This window comes from Neodiprion lecontei, chromosome 2 (assembly GCF_021901455.1).
Source record: "Neodiprion lecontei isolate iyNeoLeco1 chromosome 2, iyNeoLeco1.1, whole genome shotgun sequence".
NCBI classification, from domain to species: Eukaryota; Metazoa; Arthropoda; class Insecta; order Hymenoptera; family Diprionidae; genus Neodiprion; species Neodiprion lecontei.
Window position 1 is genome coordinate 7,134,371 of NC_060261.1, and position 22,930 is coordinate 7,157,300.

A 22,930-nucleotide genomic window follows, 5' to 3' on the forward strand; every position below is an offset into this window, starting at 1 on the left:
GGGAGGACTGTTGGAGGGGGCGGCGGGGGGGAGGTGGGGGGCAGTTGGGCCTGTTGGGCCCGAGTGGGGAGGGGGGCAGTGGGCCGAGCAAGTCGAGCGCCTCAACCTCCTTTCACTTTCAACGTGCTTATATTATGACCGGGTAGAGTCTGTATACGTTTATAAAACGCGTTAGTGTATTTTTTACGGTTGTATACGTGATCCACACAATTGTAAATAGCGTCCATTTCAGCCATTTTATTCGTTTCAAGTATATTACAGACAGAATGCCACGTTACTCTTGCCAATCTCTTGACTGCATCCCATGATGTGAGATGAACCTATCGTGTAACGTGGGTTATAATAAGTAAAATTATAATGCGCTGTCTGTTGTATCGAAATACGGAGTTATTGTTGAACGCGTGACGATAAACGTCGAATTTAGATCGATATGCTACACTCCGCGTTATGTTGAATTGCGAATTAAAAAAAAAAAAAAAATGAATAAATGAAGAAAAAAAAAAGAAAAAAAAAAAAACAAGTTACGTCTTTGAGTATTAATTGTAATATAGGTGTGTGTAGGTATGCATATTTCTTGTTCTAAATTTATAATCAAATTAGTGGCACTTGTTAGCAATACCACGAACTCTGCGCTCGGTATTAATTTAAAAACTCGCATACGCGGCGAAATTTCTTCAATTCTTGTACGATAAGTTCGATCTCGTTACAATTTTGATGATTTCCTTTTTTTCATTACGGTTAAAATGATATTCATAAGCTTTTTTCCTTCGAATTTACAACGACGTTTGATATTTTTGTATTGCGGTGTTTATGGCATTTTTCTTTTTTTTCTATCCACTACGATTGGACTTCGAAGTCATTGAATTTTTATTATTCTTACATAGAAGAGATATTATCAGTAAAATCTATAGGATAATGTACAGATTATCGAAATGTCTTGTTAAGGTTACGATTTTGAAAAAAAAACAAGATTTTCTTTCTTTTTTTTTTTCTTCAAAGCATAAGTACATCAAAGGATGTTACCAGTCATTCGAAATTGTATACACATAACATATACATCGCTACTTGTATATATTTTTGTTTTTTTATTTTCACGCGTTAAAATAATTGGAACTAATCAGAAGAGAAGAAGAAAACTAATAGCTCCAAAAGTTCATTCAATTCAGATTTTTTTTTTCATCTCTTTTCAATTTCTTGCAAATTTATGTTATACTATAGGATAAAGATTATATTCACAAATCACGCGTAACGGTGATATACTTCAAGGCTTAAATTATCTTACTGTGAAAAGACAAGAAAAAAAAAAAAAAAGTAAAAGAACAATATTAACGGGGGGTGGGGAAAAAAAAACAACGCTCGACAAATAACAAATTCGACTAATGGTACCTTCGTTGGTAAATGGATACGTTGTTTTTTTTTTTCTTTCATCAACTGGATCGCGCGAGCATGATCGGGCTTTCAAAAACAATGAAAAAAAAAAAAAAATAAAAATGTATCATCGGATGAAATGTATATAAGAAAAAAAAAAAAAAAAAAAAGACTCGATTTTATAAATTTTCGATAGGTGGTAGAAATTGTAATAATCATTGTTATAAATACCTGTGCCTGTAAAATCGCGTACACAAGGTACGTAGAATATATACTGATCAATTATGCCGCTAGCAATGACATTATACTTACATACCGATCACGAATAACTACCCATAATAATATAATACATATATGTAGATATACGAAGGAGAGCTTTGACGAAGGCCGTTTTCTCAACTTCCGTGATAACACTTTCCCATTCCTCGCCGCGTATTTACACACCGTATTATCTATATTGTACATTTGTATAATGCATAATACCGAGACTGTACAAGGGAATCCACGTTTAAGTATGCGTTTGTATCATATATATATATATATATATAGACAAACGTACTTGATTCGTGTGTTGTATATACCTGTAAGTTTTGCTCCAATGTCACGGGCTTCGAGACGGCGGAGAACCCGGAACCGGAAACAGGCATCGACAAATCATAACAATTCTCGCTTCACGGTTTTATAAGTAAAATAAAGAAAGAAAGAAAAAAAGAAAAAGAAAAATCAGACACTCCGGGCTCGTTACACGTTACTTACAATTTTTGCAAGAGAGACCGAACAATATAATTACGGTAAATATGAAATTTTAAGAAATGTACATGCACGTGTAACTTTGTATAATTTAAAAACAATTCTCTAAATTTTTCACACTTTTATCTCATCTCTCAATTTAAGATACACGTGTTTCGGACACATTTTCAGCGGCAGTATTTTATTTTAAGAGTAAATTAATAGTTTTAGTTGAGATAAGAGTTTGAAAAAATTTGATAATTCTTTTTTAATTATTTAATGTTGATTTGAACGGCGTGCCGGAAACAAATCGCCAACACCCTCAATAACGACCACCCTAATACACACACACACACGCACACACATATATATATATATATATATACAGTGAACTAATAATACGCGAGAAGAAATCATAACGAGAAATAAGAAATTCGTAATCATTATATATATATATATATATATATATATATATATATATATATATATACACACTTCATATGTAAATCGGGATGAAGAAATTCACTGTATCCTATTGAGGTCACAGCGACGATAAATAACAAAGCTGGGTAAATGTTTTAATTTCATAATTATAAGGAAACGAACAAAGTTGTTTTCTCGTTCATTTTTCATTTTTTCTTTCCAAGAGTTAAAATCCTTAGGGTGTTAAAAATTAGTTACAAATCAAAGATCCTGAGATTTATAGTTTAATTGGAAGATTATTTTCACATAACGTCGCATTTTTGTACAATGACTCACTCGAATTGTAACTGGAATTATTTCCTATCATGGTTGACCTGAATTTATCAAGTTTCCGTGCATCATTCGTGCAGAATGCGCGATGAAAATTTAGGCGATCGGCTGAATGAATAAATTAAAGAAAGATAAAAAAAAAAACAGAAGGAAACGAAAACCATGCCGAGAGACGGACGTCACTATCGTTTTTTGCAGCAGAATCGCGGTGAATGAATCTGGGATAAGCTTGATAAATGAAACGTGGTGTATAACGGGTAAGATGGAATATCTCAAGGCCGTTGCAACGTTTTCAATAAAATAAAAAGAAATGAATGACGAGTATAACGAAGTGAAATGAGAGAAATTAAATTGACATTAAATAAATATAATATTCATCAACGACGACAATATTTAGCCAAGTAAGAATATTTATTCTTGTATTTGACAAGTTGAACGGACTTTAACCATGTCCGAATGTTAGATCTAACTTGACGATATGTTAATGGGTATATTAAATCGGAATGACTCGCTGAACGCGTCCATGTAATATATTGATACCAATATAACTAATTACCGTTAAACCCGTCATAAAAATCTCGCGGAAATGTTTTTTTTTCTTGTATTTTTTTTTTTTAATAGCGCACAACGATAACGTGTTTCGATAGTCGAGTTATAACATCGTCGAGTAGAAAATTAAGAAATAAAATGAAACAAGGAAATCAAAATTTTGTGAAACAACCGAAGTTTCGAATGGTCGGAAACAAGACGGTTCTAAGTTACGAAATGCTAGATTCAGAAAATTCCAAAAATTAGAATACACTCGACGAGTGGGTTTTGAAAAATCAGAAAAACTGAAAATCAGAATAACCCGGATTCCGAAAGTAAAAATATCGAAAATCCAAAAGAAAGAAAGATCAAAGTGGTGAAATTTCCAGAAATTCACGGAACTGAAAATCTTCGATCATTCAGAATGTCGATGTTTCAGATTTAAAAATTTCCTCATTATCGGACGTTCGGAAATTTGAGCCTCGGATTTCGGACCATTCAAAACTTTGATGTTTCGGCAAGTGTGTATTCTTTACTCCAAATTTTGCCGCCAAAAAAAATCGCAACTTTTTAAAATCGGATATCCACCCCCCCGGATACGATAAAAAAAAAAATTAATAAATAAATTCATACAGTACGTTCTGCGTTGCAGATGAAATCGAGGATTGTTGAACCGCGTAAATTATTTTGTGGCCGTTTATACGCATATGCGCGAGTTTCTCTCCTCCACAAGGGACAAAGAAATATCATTTCTCGCGAGAAGAATCGCGCAGGTTGAGTGCAATAAAATGACTGTTTATGACGCGTGTGACGTACAATATGCATATATATATATATAACATGTCACTCGTTTTTATTGTATTTTATTGTATCGTACATTAAACAGGTGGATAAAACTTTTATTTTCAATAAAAATGTACCAATAGCTCGGTTATAATTCGTACAATTATAATAACGGTACTCGAAATTAGCGTGTAAAAGCAACACGCGCGGGGATTGCTGGGAGAAAAACAAGTCAAAAATCCACGAAGCGCAAAAACAGACAAAATGAAAAAAAAAACTAAAAATACAACAAAGAGAGACAAAAATTTAAGACAAATCGCTAATTCTGCACAAAGGACGGAATGATTTTTTTTCGAATTTTACGACTACGTTACACGTATATATGAATAATGCATTCTTTATCGATGTTATCGTTGTCGGTCGAATTCGGAGAGTATAAAGTGAATTTTTAACGAGAATTGAAAAAGGGAAGAAGATCGACTTCGGGACTAGGTAGAAAAGAAGAGACTAGAAAGAAGGAAAGGAAGGATAAAAAAAAATTAAAAAAATAAAAAAAAAAAGTATACAATTTTTGTACAACTCATCGCACGATTCTGTATCTCATTTTAACCTTGGATTAACCTCTCGTCATCGCGATGCCAATACCCTCCGAAACGGTGTGCGGTGTGCAGGTTCATTATACATAATTGAAAAGTTTTTCACCTCAGCCGTTATACGCGCTGTGTATGTAAAAATGTATAATAAAAGTTTACGTATTATTTCAATTTTTTTTTTAAATATATATTATAAATTTCGATGAAAACCGCGTTGCAGTTTTCGAAACAATAACATCGATTATACACACCACATAACCGTGGTATCATCGATATATTATTGTAGGATATATGGGTAATTCCACGCGAACCCAACGAACGTCTGATCCTCGTCATTTTTGATTTCGTTCAAAATTTTTTTGTGCGATTATTCAAATTCCGAAACAGTGCCCCGAATTAGTTTTCATAGTTTTTATTCAACTGATTAATTATTTATAAATATTGAGAGTGGTCTTGAAAATGACCTTTTTTAAAATTCTCAAAAACTGTAGTTTTTTTTTTACAAACATTTCAAGACCGGGTCCGTAATGGATCGATTCATTTTTTTTCTATTCCTTTATTCACGGTTTCAACATTTTTGACCAACTAAACTAACATCGTTTAAGCGGTCATGAAATTTCCAAAAACATTCTCGAAACAACAATTTTTCACTTGTAAAATTTCTAGACCTGTTTGTTTCATTGTGGAACGATTTTTGGTCAACTTTTTCAACATATTCAACTTTTCTTTATACTTTGTAACTTCGTAATAAAACCGGTCGAGAAATGTTCCAAGTGAAAGAGAGAAGTTTGGAAAATTTTTCGGAAATTTTCGGCAGGTTCAAACAACGTTTCAGTTTCTCAGAAAAAAAAAAAAAAAATAAATAAATAAATAAGTAAATAAATGAAATAAAAAAAAGAAAAAATGAAAGTGCACAATAAAAGTAGAAAAACAAATCAGCCTATCACGGGTCCGGTTTTCAAGTGTTTAAAAAAGAAAATACGGTTTTTGACAATTTTCAAAAAGATCACTTTCAACATATTTATAAATAATTGGAACACAAATTCTGGGCACTGTTTCAGAATTGTAACAAATGCCGAGTGTCAAAAGTTGTTTGGGTTCGCAAGGAATTACCCATATATACATATTATACCACGCATACGTGTTTTACATTAATTTTATACACGTATGCGTATCGGAGCGATGCAGAACTACGTCATTCTGACGTACGTAATAACATGCAGCGATCACTCGAAACGTTCTGATAATAATAACGATAATAATAATAATAATAATAACAGAGACGAAGCGAACCGAAAAAGGGAAAGTTATGAAAAAAATAAATAAATAAAAATAGGCGTTATTCTCTTGGACAAATTTTGCACAAGTGTCGTATACAACGTATGCGAAAAAAGTAAAGAATCATATTCACTCATTGCACTCGTAATATAACGAGATCGATACAATTGTTATGTTGTCATTCGTTGAAAGAAATGGATAAATCAATTACCGGGTATAAACTTTGGCATGAATTGTACACCTGTTATAGAAAAGTATATTGGTATACGATTAATTTCCGACGAGTGTAATTTTAACCAAATTTTTGATAAACAGAACAATACGTGACTTGTCGTATTCAAAATTCTCTTATACACACACACACACACTATTCTATAAATAATAATAACAATAAAGAAATTAGCGCATTCTGTGTCAGGCGGAATATAGGTGAAATTTATTAACCCCGATAATTCTAATCGTCTCGATTAAATCTAGTCATCTTCTTTGTGGAACGATTTCGACAAGTTTGCAAACAAAACTCGTCGGAATAGATGGAAGATAAAAATAAAAAAAAATAAAAAAAAAACAATCAAATTCCACATCCGAAGGTTACTTGTAAATTTTTGACATTCGTTTTCAACATGTTCGAGAATTCTAGCGTTTGCCGGATGCAGAGAAAAAAAAGATAGAATAAAATAAGAAAAGAAAGAAAGTAACGATAATAATAATGTTCAAAATAATAATAACAAACAAACAAGCAAATAAATAATATACGATCCGAGAAAAACGAAAAAAAAAAAATATAAATCATGGATCAAACATGAAACGTCGACAACAAGTCGCAAGTGTTTCGTCTTCCGAATGAAAACGAAAACGAAAAGGAAAGTTCCACGTACGTACCGTACATAAATGCATACGTACGTACAGAGTGTGCGGGCGAAGGAAGCGCGTGTTAAAGTGCAGTTTAAACACCGTGATCAGTTGAACTCGAGTACAAACGAGAAGCTTTTTAACGAGCGCGTCGCATTGATGTATGTATTCGTTGTAATAACACGAGATTGATTATACACGCACTGAGACAAATATTTATTTGTTACGGTAACTAGTAAAAATTCATTAAAACAGGTATCGTTGAAAAAAAAAAAAAAAAAAAAAAAAACTGTTTGAATATTGTTGGAATTACGAAAAACGAGCTACGCCTTACCATTTTCCGCTATTGTCGTACCTTTTTTTTTTGGTTGTTGCAACGCAAAATCAGTTTCCGAGGTTTACTCTACTTTTTTAGTCAAACAAGGCTTTAAACGTCAATTTTTCGTTGCGCGAGCGTTAAATTTTCGCAACGGTTACCACGAAAATCTAGCAATAGTGATCGTAACGAGAAAGAACAGCAACGGATACCAGACTTTCCGGCAACGGCTATAAAACTAATTTTCATTTTCCGCCTAGAACTATATTATTCGATCGTGGTAAAAAATGAAAATAGTCAAGGACCGAGCGGTAACCGGAACTTAAAATTTCTCTCACAATCAGTGCGTATTGCAACAATACGTAACTAAGTTATCCTGTAGAATAATAGAAATCCACCAGCGATGCAACATCGCACGCATGGTGGTAATATGTGTATATACTGTAAATGCTGTTCTTATTATTGCTATTACTGTTATTATTATTATTATTATTATTATTATTATTATTATTTTACTGCAAAGGTATGCGCGACAATGACGTCAGTTTCAACTTTGGCCGGTATATCGAGTTATTTTCTTGGCCACCCTTTCTTTCACCTCTCGTCCTGCCACGTTATACATACATGTATGTACCTCTGACGCGTACATGCATACGACACATGTGGGCGTAATGCAAGGAGAGAGAGAGAGAGAGAGAGAGAGAGAGAAACACACCGCACGATATCCTGCAAATCGCGGCGACAAAACACCGCACAAGCACTGCGTCCCGATGCATGAGATGAGATCAAGCAGGTTGTTCGCGTTCCTTCTCTCCTGCACCTACTCGCGAGTGTTTTGGTTATCTTTGAGCCGAGGAATGCGCGAGCATCCGTAGCTCCAAGGCCAGAGACGACCGGTTGAGAGAGTGGGAGAGAGTGACAAAATAAGAAAAAAAAAAATAAATAAATAAATAAAAAACGATCAAGAAAAACTTTCCCCATTTTTCATTCAACGTCCCCTCCCCCCTTCTTATACATATACAATAATGACGATACGTACGCACGCACATGCGTGTATACGTCTACGGAGGCGGCGGGTCTAAAAATCCGTCGATTATCTACAGCGGTTTTAAAATCCCCATCATCCGTTGCACCCTTTCTTAATTCCGAGTCGTTTTTTTTTTTCAATTTCTTTTTTTTTTTCCCCATCCTCATAGATATCTCTACTATAGTCCAGCTAAATAATAACCGTTAAAATTTATTAATTACGCAGCGCAGTTTTACAATTCACAGAGAGACAGAGATATTGTGTAGATACGTATGCGTGTATAAACATATTTAATATGTGTGTGTGCGTGCGTCTGGTTTTTCTTTACTGAAATTTTTCACGAGATCAATCCAGCTGAAATGACAAAATCCGGCGCGGATGCAAAAATTGAAATAAAAATTCACTTACATTGTGTATAATATCTAAGTTGAGGCTAATTGCTCGCTTTGCGATTCCGACACCAGCCGCAAATTTTTTTTATGCTACATAAAAAAAAAAAAAAAAAAAAAATCGTGCCGCGGTAATTATTGTCCGAAAAGAAACAACAACAATAACGATAATAATAATAATAATAATAATAACAATAATAATAATAATAATAATAATAATGAATCGAACGTTGAATACAACAAAAAGCGAACATCGCGAACGAGAAGTTTCAGCCGTTTCAGCCCTTTTTGCAAAAAAAAAAAATTCATTACAATCCATGTAACATCGCAAGTTATCGATAATCGAAAAAGCCGATTTCTTTCTATATGCTTGTTTTTTTTTTTTTACTCTTTTCCAAAATCGTTCAATTTCATGACCAAAGGTATGAAATTTTTGCAAGAACGATATCAAGTCTCGTTTCGCACGTCGCAATGACAAATCATCTTCAACGGGGGTCTGAGAGAATATAATTTTCGTAAATCGGTATAACAGGAGTAAAAAAAAAAAAAAAAGAAAGAAAGAAAAAAAAAAAGATGCGGTAGGACAGAAATAAAAATGAGAAAAAGAAAAAGAACAAGGTTCTCGGTGCAGGCAGGGATCGCACATCGGTAATCGGGACGTTGCACAACCCCCGCTTCTTTGTATATATACATAATGTGTGTGTGTGTGTTAACCTTTCGCGAGTTGCAGTTAAGCCAAGCAGCCAGGCAGGCAAACAGGTAGATAGATAGCTAGATAACTAACTAGATAGTATGAGATAGGATAGGTAGGTGGATGGACAGAGAGGGAAAGGTAGTGAAACAAGTGTCTGCGCGCGTGTGTGCGGTTACAGATATAACGTGGTAATATTTAAACGTGACACAATAATTATGAAATTTGTAAGTTGATTTCTAAACGTGTTCGTATAATACAACCTCGGCAACTATATCATCCACGCACAATTACATTTCACTTCCCTCCCTACACTCCTAGTTTTTACATTTTTCTGTCCGCATGTACGTACAACAAGTCGGTAAATCAGCAGTTGCCGTATGTAACTGTAATCCGGTTAAAGCGGTGCCGAAAATTAATTAAGATTTCTGTGCAACCTCGCACGTAATAAATACATATATATATATATATGCTTGTGTGAGAAACGCTGAGAAATTTTAGTTCAATAGTAAAACCGTTTTTCATTAACAATACGCGTATAATACAAAGACTGTTATACGTAGTCAGGTATGAACATGCATATATACCTATAATAATACAGGTGAAGACCGTGTGTTTTCAATTACAGGTCGTAAGTTGACCCGAGAGCTTTTAAAATTATACAGGCATAAATATATATATATATATATATATATATATTTATATATACATACATACATCATTTTAAATTAACGTTGTAAAATTAAATTTATGGGCTGCAATATTTTGACATCTTTTGACTGATATACGAGCCCTGATTTATGCTGTTCAAGTCAATTTAAACGTGTATATATTACACGTTATGCAGACTTTCACAACATTTCATGCAAACTGTGATAAAAATCAGGGTATGGTTAGAGGTACAAATTTCGCCAAATTTCCCAAGAAAGTGAACAAACAAATAAATAAAATATATATCGTAATATCGAAACATGAATTAACTTCCGATTCGTGAAAAAAAAAAAAAAAAACTTTCCTGCATATATATAAAATGATTACAAACAAAACACAACGTTATACGTGCGGGTCTCGTATACGCAAGAAAAGTTTAAATACACGAAATATCTGTACACCGTATGTGAATTAAATGTAGACGAATAGTTGGATGCGCGTATTATATATAAATATAAATATATATATATATATATTACAACAACGATAACTATCTGTATTTTGAAATCCATGCGCAGGCGCGATGATCTTTTCCCGTCGTATGCTATGACGCAATACGTGTGTTACATTCATGTTCGTGTACACACGTGTATGTATACCTACGGTGTACGCATCCGTACATGCATATGTATGCATCTATGCGAGGTGCGTTAGCTGAGTATTTAAAATTCATGTAGTGTGCAGAAAATGTTTGGTACAAGCATACCTGCGATAATGTTCGAACTGAGAATGATTGAATGAATAATAAAGATGAATAAAAGTAAAAAGCGAAATTAAAATCTTCGTAACGTCACGATGCCCCGCTGCAATAATTAAACGTTGGCCAATACGTGTAATAATATGCACACGATATTCGTGAGAGCGTACAAAATGTGTTGTAATGAAATAATTTCGTATGCGTCAAAAAGAGGAGGTGAATATAGGTGAATGTAGAAGAGGAGAGTGAAGGAATGAAATAAAAAAAAAAAAAAAAAAAAAAAAAAAGAACAAATTAAATTATCCACTCAATTAACCTCAGATGCGTGCAATATTTGCAAAGGTAGAGAGAGAGAGAGAGAGATAAAAAGATTTCAAAGAAAATGCAAGTATTTTGAAAGTAGGTCACGTATTACAACCAAGTGTAGTTTAATAAATTAAACTCGAAGGAAAGAAGTATGATGTAAACACATACATTTATATACAGACAAACGTTGAAAATGGGCAAATAGTCGTCGTTGTTGTCGGAGGGACGGATTTTTTTATTATTTTTTTGTTTTTTATAGGAATGCCCGTTACAACTGCAGTTCGGATTTATTCAAGTTGGACCATTGCAAAACTGTGAAACTGTGAAACTGACCACTTTCATAGGCACCGAGAGAACAACTGCACACAACACAACCGTTCTGTGAAGTGACGAAATCTAAATTTATTAGGGCGTATAACTGCTCGAGCGAGCGTTTGGTTAGTAGTGCGAAATTCACCGAGAGTATCGAGTCTATAATCCATAAACATATATGCCCGTATCGTACATGCAATTGTGTATAATCTTACAAGATATAATAACCTCGTCACAATTTCGTGTGTAATATATATAATTTTGATATTTTCGCGTCACGATCTGATCGACGGATGAATTTTTAACTCTACTTTTTCTCTATATTATTGCAAATGAATGTCGGTCTTTTTTTTTTTTTTCGTTTTTAGACCATTTTTATTTTCCTCAATACACAGAGCGGTGAAAGATAATTGTAAAGATACCGAGCGATGTTACGGAAAAATTTTTTACTACGTAGTAATAACAATTTATTGAATTATTCGTTAGAGGCACGAGTTTTTTTATATATATATATATATATATATATATATCATACATTGAAATTTTATTCGCGCGAATGTTACGAGTTGTCAAAAATCAAAGAATCAAAGTATATTTTTACATCACGTACGACAGCTTCTAGTTTTTTTTTTTTTTTTTGAAAATTTCACAATTCTTCCTTTCGTTGTCTTCATATATTTCTTTTTTCTTTTCAATTCCATTGACAAAATAATTATCTACTTTACATAATCGGTACGTTAATTGTCATTAGCGGTAATTGTACAAGTTATAAAACTCTAATTAATTATTTATTAGCCAAATCCAAAGCAATATTACACAACCAACGTGCACTTGTGAGATTTACCCAAGATCCGGTACACCTGATAAAAAGGTGGACGAGACTTATTTTTATTTCATTTATTTATTTTTTTTTTTTTATAGGAATTCCTAATGATACCAGACAGCGGTTTTGTCTCAATCAATTGGTCAGTCGTCGAATCGAAGTCAAGAACGTTAAAAATCTTAAACGATGGGGGGAAAAAAAGAGAAAAAAGAACTAACCATCTGGTATTACTAGACTAGACTGAGAAAAACGGGCGTGCGATTGTGAGTTAACGAGTCATTTTGTTGAATGAAGCGGAGAAATATGTAGTTTCTTTTTCTCTCTCTCTCTCTCTCTCTCTCTCTCTGATTGGCATGAAACGTGTGTAAATAAGATAAAAGGTAGAAAAAATTGTAAACTCTTCGATAACATCGTACGCATAATAATGAGTGTCTAAAATAGCGAACGAAAAGGGAGCGAGAGAGAGAGAGAAAATTTCACCAATCTAAAAAAAAAAAAAAAAAATCATACGCGTAGTAAATATACTTGAAAAATATTTGATTCGACGTATTTATATACGTATACGTAATATATATATTGATTTATCTGTCATATGGAAACTCTATATAATCTTGTCACATGCATTTTCAATTTGATAGAAGAGTAAAGATGAGTTTCTTTTGCTGGTAAAAGAGTAGGAAGAATAAAAGAAAACAAATTCGGTGTTTATAAACGTCGATAAGAGTGATAAAAATCGAACGTTATGAACACCGGACAAAAATTGGCAAATAGAGAAAGAGAGAGAGAGAGAAAGAAGAATCGCGAAACGCGTCCAAGAGCTAGACAAATATTCATAAATACTCGACGCTCCTGACCTACGCAATGTATATAAAAATAATATATGTATAATATAATTAGAATGCCAAAAAAATTGTTGAATTTCTTCCGTCCGTACGATATAACATCGAAACAACGAAGAGAGCACTCGTACATACTTGTAATATTATACGTATATATATACGTGACACTGTAATGATAATAACTTTGAGCCGATAACAGATTCGAAAACTACTAGCTTACGTACGGAGGAAACGTGACGAAAAGGAAAGTAAAATAAGGAGAGAGAGAGAGAGAGAGGAAAAGAAAGAAAGAAAAATGAGTTAAGGAAAAGAAACGTGTTATTACTGTACATTTACATGCCTATATGTGTATATAAGAAACGTGTAATGTAGATAAAAGACACTTGTCAGGTTTGATAGCGCACTCACAATTATACACAAATACAGAGAGAAACGCGTTTATCCTGTGCGCGCGACGCGACACGCGGAGTGATGAACTTGAAAACGTTTCAATTTTCATTCGGCGCCGATTTGACGTTGATACATATCTCCATCTCTCTCACTTTCTCTCTCTTTCTCTGCTTTGCAATCGGTAACGAGGCGGTTACGTGAGTAGCAGAGTAATTAGAACGACGCGATTAAACGTAGGTCAGAGTTTAGTCGATGCTGCTTGTTGCTCTATGTACGTAGATATATACGTGTATTTAGAGGAGTTGAAGTTCCGAATTTTAAAAGTACCGAAAGTGCGAAATATCGAATTATTCGGTGGCAAAGTTTTGAAGTAAAGAAATCAGGCTTCGAGGAAACCAACGAAGTTTCGAATCGTCGAAAAGCCGACGGCTCAAAATAAAAAATAAAATTTACTCAGACAGCGTAGTTTGCTCGACGAGTGATTGTGAAAAATCAGAATAACCGAAAATCGGAATAACCACGAATCGAAAACAAAGAAACATGAGAAAACGGTGAAATTTCACCGTACAAGAAAGTCACGGAAGTGAAAATCTTCGGAACTTTGAGCGTCGGGTTTTGCGACCGTTCGAAAACTTCGATGTTTCGTTTACAAATCGGCACACCCACGCACGCACGTAAAACTTTTCGTTTCTCTCAACTAGCGACGATCCTTGTTTCGCGTGAAAAAAATAAACCGTACAACGTGAGATACCTGAGCGAAACGCGTTAATTATATCATCGGTGAACATTCACGTGTCGATTCCCTCTTGAAAAATAAATAAAAACGTCCGCGACGAATGAACAAAGTCATTGTCACCGTCTGCACGCAGTGTAATAAACGTACCCGTACACCACGTAAATCTATGCAGTCATATTGTATTTTACGTACGTACGTAATGAGCGTCGCGACACGGACGTAACACTTGGACGTTTCTCCTCCGCTATTACGGGAATGATTACGTTGCAAGTCTGCGTGTATGGCATAAACGTCACACGCCCACCACCCCGGCCTTGCCCATTTTTACGGGCCTTCGTGTGACGTCGAGACACGTGGGGTAAAAGAAGGCCGATAATCGCAATCCGCGTGACGCGCACACTTTTTCATTTAAATATCGCGCCTTCTGTTACGGAAACTGCGATACACGCGTCTATGGACCACGATGGACGTCGGAAATTTGAAAAAGTTCCGAAGGCGACGAATTTCGAATTTGGTTGGCGTAAATTGAAGGGCAGGAATCAAACTTTGGCGAAACGTCAAAGTTTCGAATTGTCCGAAATCCGAAGCTCAAAGTTCCCAAATGCAATTTGAATGAAAATTGTTCAAACTTATTCCCATATCGATTCCATCCGGAATTTTCGTATTAAATTTGTAAAAAAAAAAAAAAAATTCTCTCATATTCTATAAAGGGAACGTTTTTAATTGCTGTTGAAATTGAAAATGATAAAAAAAAAAGTCTCATATCAGTTTCAATTGACCGTCTCCTTTGATGAAGGAAGATTCGTTCGTTCAAACACACGCCTGCCTACCGTATAATTTTGCAAAAGATAACAAAGATAAACGAAAGGAAAAAAAAATTTAATAAAAAATCATCATCAATCTCAAGATATCCGTGAGGTGAAGGAGTAACTTTTATGTTTGTTTCTGCAAAAAAAATCCTTCCGACTGGCGCATATTTCTGTACCTACCGATATTATTCGATAAGAGATTTAACGATTGCAAATATCGGCCGATATAAGACAACGTGTGAGAAGCGATTATTTAATCGTTTACCAAGCAATCGGATTTTCCAGCTGTTAAATAAGATTTCTCGAACACATATTTACACTTTAGGTACATGACGTGACATACGGTTCTACGTCATCACTGTATGTAGGTGTAACACAGGTGCCCCGTCTAACCAAAATGCTAAAGACCCGGCGCCGTTTTTCAAGGCCAAATTCCCGGAGATATTATAGAATGTTCGGATTGATTTTTCATCACTCGTCTGATAATTACAATATTGTAATACGGTGGTTTTGTAATTTCCGAAACCGAATATGTTAAATACATATTTATTAGGGTGGTCGTTGATTTCCAAGGTGGACCTTCCCGACCTTTAAATCGATAAATAATTACGAACAAACAGTCTCTGAATGATTTCAGATTTTTAGCTCGATTGGAAAGGATGCCAAAATTGATTTAAGGTTGACGGTAAAAAAAAAGTGTCTCAATTTTCGAGTAAAAAAAAAAACAAATTAAAAGCTCTCGTTCAATTCAGTTTATTTGGTTAGAAGAAAAGACAAGATTGTTCCTCGTTTTTTACCCTACTTTTCTAACCGCATAAAACGAATTAAACAACAGTTATAAAAAATTTTTTACTCCAAAATTGAGACTTTTCTTTTTTCATTATCAAATCGATTTCGCCACTCTTTCCAATAAAGCTAAAGATCTAAAGTAATTCAGACACTGTTTTTTTCGTTATTAGCTATCGATTCCAGGGGTGGGAAGTATACCTCGGATATTAACGACCACCCTAATATTTATACATTTTATTTATCCTCAAACTCCGTATTATTAATCGGTAGCAATACCGCGTATCTTGGTGACACTTCAATTCTGGTTGCATCATTAATAGAATGATAAATGCCCAACTAAAATGTATCAGAGAGAAAAAAAAAACGTTTGTTACAATAATTGCATGTATACATATATACTGAATATAATACTGTAAAGCAGGTCTGCTCTCCACGCATCGTTGATCCGTACGCCGAACAAACGACCTAGTATAGTTAGTTATTGCAAAATACGACGCATTATATTCGTATTCCAATATCAAATTTAAAATGCCTTGTTGTAATATACAACGAAACGACAAACGGAGCTACTTTTACTTCACAGAGCGCCTCTATCAACGAATCGTTGTACGGAAGCTGCATTCCATAATTCTACCTACATACTACAATATACGCAAAGTTTGACTTTTACCGGGCGTGGATTTTAAAATTCGAAACTGGATTACTAAAGGAGTTACTCCACCGAGAGACACGCGGATTGGTGAAAAACATTTCATTTTCATATATATATACAACAGTCTCTCGCGGCGGCAAAGGCGAGTTTTCCAAACACCGATATACGTATATAGAAGCATAAAATTTATGAAAAAAGCAAGATATAAATCAAAGACACAAATCAAATGGTATTCGACATAACTTTTCTCGCGCAGGGTGGGAATATTATTTTCAGTTACCCCGATTTCATGTTTCAGATTCCAAACGGTTACCGGATTGCTCCAAACTGTTTCCATAATACCAAAGTCTCCGGTTACTTTAAATTATTCGCACTTACGAGTTCGATATTACAAACATGCTTATCATAATTAAACCGTTTATGGACGTTTGTATGCATAATCGTGCATATGAAATTTCGATGATCGTTAAAATCACAAACGAAGTGCATCGCGAAAGGGTATTTGGAATAATCCAAATTCCGCGGTATAAACACAATTCAAGGATTTTCCTATCTTTTTTTTTTTTTACTCACGGCACGTCTGTTATCGAATAACGCGGTTAGGTTGGATTAGGTTAGGTTAGGTCAGGTTAGACCGGTATCGATTTAAAATTGTTCTTTGGAATGAATTGAAAAATAAAAAGCGGAACAAAGAATCAAGTTCAATTTGCTCACCTTCAAGCTTCATCCCGACCTCGAGACACTTCTGGAACCGGCAGAAGGGGCATCTCTTCCTCTGTGTTTTGTCGATGTGACAAGACCTCTCCGCGACGCAGGTGTAGACCTTTTTATTCTGCACGGTACGTTTGAAGAAACCCTTGCAAGATTCGCACGTGAGTAGTCCGTAATGATAACCGGATACCTTGTCGCCGCAAACAGGGCAAAGTTCCTCGATAATGTCCTTCGCGTCGGTAAAGTCCGACGATCCTGGTATCGAGCCGGTAACAACGCCGACACCGACACCACCACCGGCGCCCCCGACTTGACCGACGCAACCGCCGCCTCCGTGTCCCATTCCCCCGCCGCCGCCGCCGCCGGCAGAGGTGGCACTTCCGGTATTATTACCGGGGGTGTTACCACCGCCCCCTCCGCCCCCGGCGTAGGTACCGCCGTCGATTCCGGAAGACGAACCACCGCCGCCGCCTCCTCCTCCACCTCCTCCACCCCCTGTAGGCGAGAACAAACACGTGTACACTTTCTTGCTAACGCTCGGCGAGCCGTTGCGTTTAAAGAATCCCTTGCAGGATTCGCATGTGAGAAGCCCGTACTGATATCCGGACATTTTATCGCCGCACATTGGGCACCTCTCTTCGGGACAAGTGGCGTCAAAGAAAGCGGCATCGATACCCGAAAGACCGAGAGCTTGGGACTGAGATTGGGACTGATGCTGTTGCTGGCTTTGCATTTGCTGCTGCTGCTGCTGTTGCTGATTATTGTTGTTACTACTGTTACTGTTGTTGTTGTTGTTGTTGTTGTTGGCGGCGTTGCTGGTTTGCTGATGGCAAACACCACCACCACCACCACCACCAGCACCTCCGCCGCCGCCGCCCCCCGTCGTCGGGGGACTTTGGGCGCAGTACGATATCGGCGAGCTGTAATGACCGCCGGCAGCCAACGCTTGTTGACCCCCCGCGGCACCCTGCGAGGGACTGCCTTGGGGGCTGAGATGGAACGGCGACATGTTCAACGACATTAGGCCAGAATGCTGTTCCATCTCCAATAACATCACACAATCAACCCGCTCGCTATCGTTACACACACCGGCCTACCCTCCTCGACCGTTACGTTACTCTTGCTGCTCCTACTCCTCCTACCGTTGCTTTTAACGCTAACGCTACGATTCCCGCCCCTCCTGCTCCTCGGAGGGCAATGCATTAATCCAATTCCTCCTCGCCGCCACCCCTTGACAGGGATCGGAGGAAATACTCGCGGTAAACCTTGATTCGAACGAAATCCGTCGTCTCCACAAATTTTAATCCTTCTTTTTTCCCTTTCGTTCTCTCAATGTTTATACGTATCGTCGCGACGTCTCTCAACGAACAATTAAAGCCTGTCCCTGTCCTGCCTCAACACTACGCCCGAATTTCGGGCTGCGGACACGCGACGCACGTTCTTAACGACACACACCAGACGACGCACGTCGATGATTGATTGATGGTCACCACCTTGTTTTTTTATTATTAGTTTTATTATTGTTGTTGTTGTTGTTGTTGTTGTTATTATTATTTAATACACCACCAAGTCCCTCACTGATTGTGAGATAACAAGAGTCGGTGGTACACTTTGGCAATGTAGTGATGATCGTCGTTTGAAAATATAACAAGCGTCCGTTTCATTGTGGCTGAATTGTAACAGTTACAGTTTTCTAGTATTTTTTTCTTTCTTTTTCTTTTTTTTTTTTACGGATTTCTGTATCCGACGGTGTCAGTTTTCCCGTATATCTGTTTTACGATGTAAAAATTCTCGTCTATGTATATGTATAGTATTTATGCATGTATGTACCAACGTGCGTTTGTTTTTTGTATAGTATATTTGTGTATATCACGAAACACCAATGTGACACATTTTCACTGTAATCCAGAGGCACGGAAGCGGCATGTATTATTATATGTTGGTCGTATGTTTTATCAGCGATGGGGAAGAGAGCGCGAGAGAGAGAGAGAGAGAGAGAGAGTTGGGGGGGAAGAGACAACGATATAACGAAAAAAGAAAAAAAAAAAAAAAAAGTAGACAGAATTCAACGTGACACTTTATTTGTTTTTTGTTTTCTCGTTGGCTCGTTTGTTTTATATTATTCAATGTTTTTCCACCACACAATAATCACAGCGACGAGTAATCGTTTATAATCCTTTTCGGTACGTGTTATGATTTTCGCAATTTTGTTGCGAAGAAAGGGGAGGAGGGGAAGTACCCGAGAGAAAACGAGAACGATAAAGAAAGAGAGAGGTGTATAGGTAGCGTGTTGTAATACACACGCCGGCGATTAGCGCGTGCTTAAAAACGAAACACACCCACAAACACCAAAACACACAAGCTCACGCGTGAGTAAAGACACAAACTATCAAGCTGCGAGGTAACAGAAAAAAAAAATAAATATATAATAAGCCAATAAACGGCTCTCGCTGACACAGTATCCACGATTGTACAAAGTTACGGGATTCACTTGCGAGGTGAGAAGATGAAGGAGAAAAAATTAAAATAACATTAAAGCACCCCACGATGCGTTGCGTTGGAAGATGTTTAACAAATCGCGGGTAGCAATTGGCGAACGATTAAATAAATGTCTTGATGCGTTGTAAAGTGTAATCCAACAACAACGATGATTTATATGCTCGCGGTAACAAAGTCATCACACTTTCGTTGCAGCACGCGATTTAAGAACGAGTAAACATTCGACCGGAAGGAATTAAATTTAACCAGAGTTAAGTTAAATCACAACCACTCGTTGGTAATCAATGTTTCGTCACAGTCCGTTCTATGCACAAAATGATGTTAAAACGATGTAAACAGTCACAGGTCGACGATGAAAAAATTGATAAAAAAAGAAAAAATAGAACGACGGAAACTTGGATCCATCGATCGATCTCAACGACACTTGGCGTTATACGATTATATCTCCTCTCCTCGTAAAAATGACAGCGCGCTACCGCGTACGTTACATATGACACGATGTCGAAACACGCGTATTCCTACTATTTTACGTATATCCGTTAGTTTCTCCTATTATTCGTTCAGAGAAAGAGAAGCACCGCGGTCTCGACCACGCGTCTCGGGTATCCGCTCGTGACTAGTTGATTCGGCCTCCTCGCTCGGTCGGCAGGGCCGCCACCCCTCCTACCCTTCTCGCTCGTATAGGTAGGCAGAGGCAAAGAGGCACGGTGTTGTCTCGGTGTTTCGCGCGCGGCTCGGCGGTGCGTTGTCTAAGCCTCGTGCCTCCGCGCCTATCCGTTCCCTTCTTCTTGCATTTCGTCCGTTTGCCGCTACGAGAAACGAACGCGACCCTCTTCTGCCCATCGTCGCCCTCTACTAATTCTACTTCTTCGAATTATTATCCCCCCATCTCTCTCTCTCTCTCTCTCTCTCTCTCTCTCTCTCTCTCCGCTTCTTTCTTCCAACGTCCCGACGTGTCGCGGTCTCTCCGTCCGTCGTTTACGGTCGTACAGTCGGGTCGTATAATCGTCGTCGTCGTCGTCGTTATTGGTGGTGGTGGTGTCGTAGTCGTTGTCCGCCTCGCGCCCGGTCCTCACCCGTCGACTGTGGCCCCTCCTCCACCACCACCTTCTCCTACTCCGCCGAACGACTCGGAACCAACACCAGCGCACGGCATAAGTGAAAGTGATTCAGCAACAGCGGCAGCGCATGCCACCAGGTGCCGGGGGGGGTGAGGAAGGGCGGGAGGGAGGAAAGGAACGGGTGGGGGGTGGGGGGGTAGGTTAGGACTTGCGGGGCGCTCCGCAAACATTGAGGGGCAGGGGCGGGGGGGGGAGCTGTGGGAGAAAGAGAGAGACGGATAAATCGACGCGGGACTAGGGCAAGAACGAGAGAGAAGGCAGAGGAAGAGAGGGGGGAGAGGGTCGCTGCAACGACGGCGGAGGCGGAGGCGGAGGAACCGGCCCGGTGTCTCCGCGGTGGGGATGACCCACTTACGGAACCAGGTCTATGTCGGCCGGACAAGTATTGGCGGCTGGCAGGCTCGCTCGCTGGTGTGCTACCGCTTCTGCTGATTCAGGGGCGGGCGGTGGGGGGAGGAGTTTTTTTTTAACGCCGCGCTGCGGGCCGCTTGGTCTCAGCAGCCACGTGTGCCTCCGTCCGCCCCGCTGTCGCATCGCCGTCAACCCTAAAATGCTACACTGTATGCTACGCGTATCTACGATAAACGATTTTTCGAGTAGGTATATTGGAAAAATTTCGTTTCTCGGATGTACATTTTCATCGCCGATGTATATTCTGTAGCACCGTTTCCCGCGATATTTTTACTTTTCTTTTACTTCTCTTCGGATCGACTTTGATCAATTTCCCTGCAGTCGTGTAACGATTATTATTCATTCGGCGAGTAATACGATAATTGACCCGCGGATATGGGATATTCTCCTCGCCGGTGCTGATTCTGATCCGCGGTCTCCAGGATAGTGGGTAGACAGATTGTGACCGCCCGGCACGGCCGGGAATGGGACGAGTTTCGTATAGCCAGCGTTCGCGTTTGCGTCTATCTTGCGAGTGTGTTGTAACAACACACCGCGCTGGTAAGAATCTGGTTATACTGCCCGACTGGTAGCCGCTGCCACCGCTGACACGCCGTATACGCGATAATACCCTGGAACTAACGAAGTGTGCGCAGGTAGCGAAGGGAGATTAAAATTCTCGTTACGAACGGGTTCCGCCCTGCGGCAGGATTACAACGCGCGTCGATCCTTGAATCGAATTGCATTTTCCGCGTTACTTCACCGCCAGTTATGAAAAATACGGCTGAAAGAAAGAAGAAAAATGTGTTCGAAAATATTGCATCGAGAAAGAAAGAAAGAAGGAAAAAGTAAAAGAAAAGAGAAACGATATGGAAACACCAGTTCCTAATATCGTCGCGTCAGATACGCATTAATATTACGCATCGTGAGATGCGTCGGCCTTTGTATAAGAGGAACTCGGTTTATCATGGATTTTTCTACGCGCTCAAAGAGTCACGTCACATCCCCGCCGAACGTCAAACCGCGGGACAACTCTTGCTTTCAAAGAAGAAGAAGAAGAGGAAGAAGAAGAACTTCTTTGGCTCGGTAGCCGGGCAGACCGCTGTTTACAGCTGGGTCAACAGCAACGCCGTTGGCACTCCCGTCGTCGAGCAGCGAACACCACCAGCAGCAGCAGCAACAGCAGCAAGCAGCGAGCTTGCGGTGCGATGTCGATGCGAGCGAGAGCCGCTGGAGGGGAGACCTACTGACCCAGTTCGCCGGGAACATGACGCAGCCGCGACTCACTACCTCCCCTTCCTCCCTCCCACGGATCACCGCGGCTTAACGTCGTACTACCCTCACGGGAAAAAAAAACCCCAAATTGGGTGTAAATTCGTACCCCTACCTTTTTTCTTATGGGAAATTAGCATTATCTATGAGTTGGGGGTACGAATTTACACCCAAGTGGGGTTTTTTTTTCCGTGAGGGTACGGCGAGCCCTCTCCGTCCATCTATCCGATCATCTATCTGTCTATCTATCGTCTATCTAGCTGCCTATCTTTCATCTACCCAAAAATCTATCCATCTTCTATCTTTCATGCTCACGGCCCGTCGTGCCTTGCGACAAGCGTGAGCAGCGTCTAATGTGCACGCGGTTAGAGGAATCCTGATATTCCTAGATCCTGGCGTGGCGTTGCGTCGTTGCGTCGTTGGTACACCTGCAGAGCGAAGCCAGCCTCTCAACGGGCCGCGATCGTCTTTTGGACATGCAGCTAGATATGCGCGCGTAACACACTTATTACAATCACTTACAGCCAGCGTCTATGGTCATAGAGGCGTATCGACGCGCGGGATGC

At 38.5% G+C, this 22,930-nt stretch overlaps 2 protein-coding genes across 2 annotated transcripts in view; both read right to left on the bottom strand.

Annotated features, from left to right (window-relative positions):
• LOC107226899 (nuclear hormone receptor FTZ-F1) overlaps positions 1 to 18,787 on the bottom strand; it is a 32,543-nt gene extending 13,756 nt beyond the window's left edge. The window contains 1 exon segment of the mRNA XM_015667881.2: positions 17,086 to 18,787. Coding sequence (XP_015523367.2) covers positions 17,086 to 18,136 — 1,051 coding nt within the window. The 5' untranslated portion in view covers positions 18,137 to 18,787.
• Positions 18,779 to 22,930, bottom strand: part of LOC124292804 (early nodulin-like protein 2) — a 75,490-nt gene continuing 71,338 nt past the window's right edge. The window contains exon 2 of the mRNA XM_046730792.1: positions 18,779 to 18,980. Within this exon, the coding sequence (XP_046586748.1) occupies positions 18,952 to 18,980 (29 nt within the window). The 3' untranslated portion in view covers positions 18,779 to 18,951. The remainder of the gene's footprint in view (positions 18,981 to 22,930) is intronic.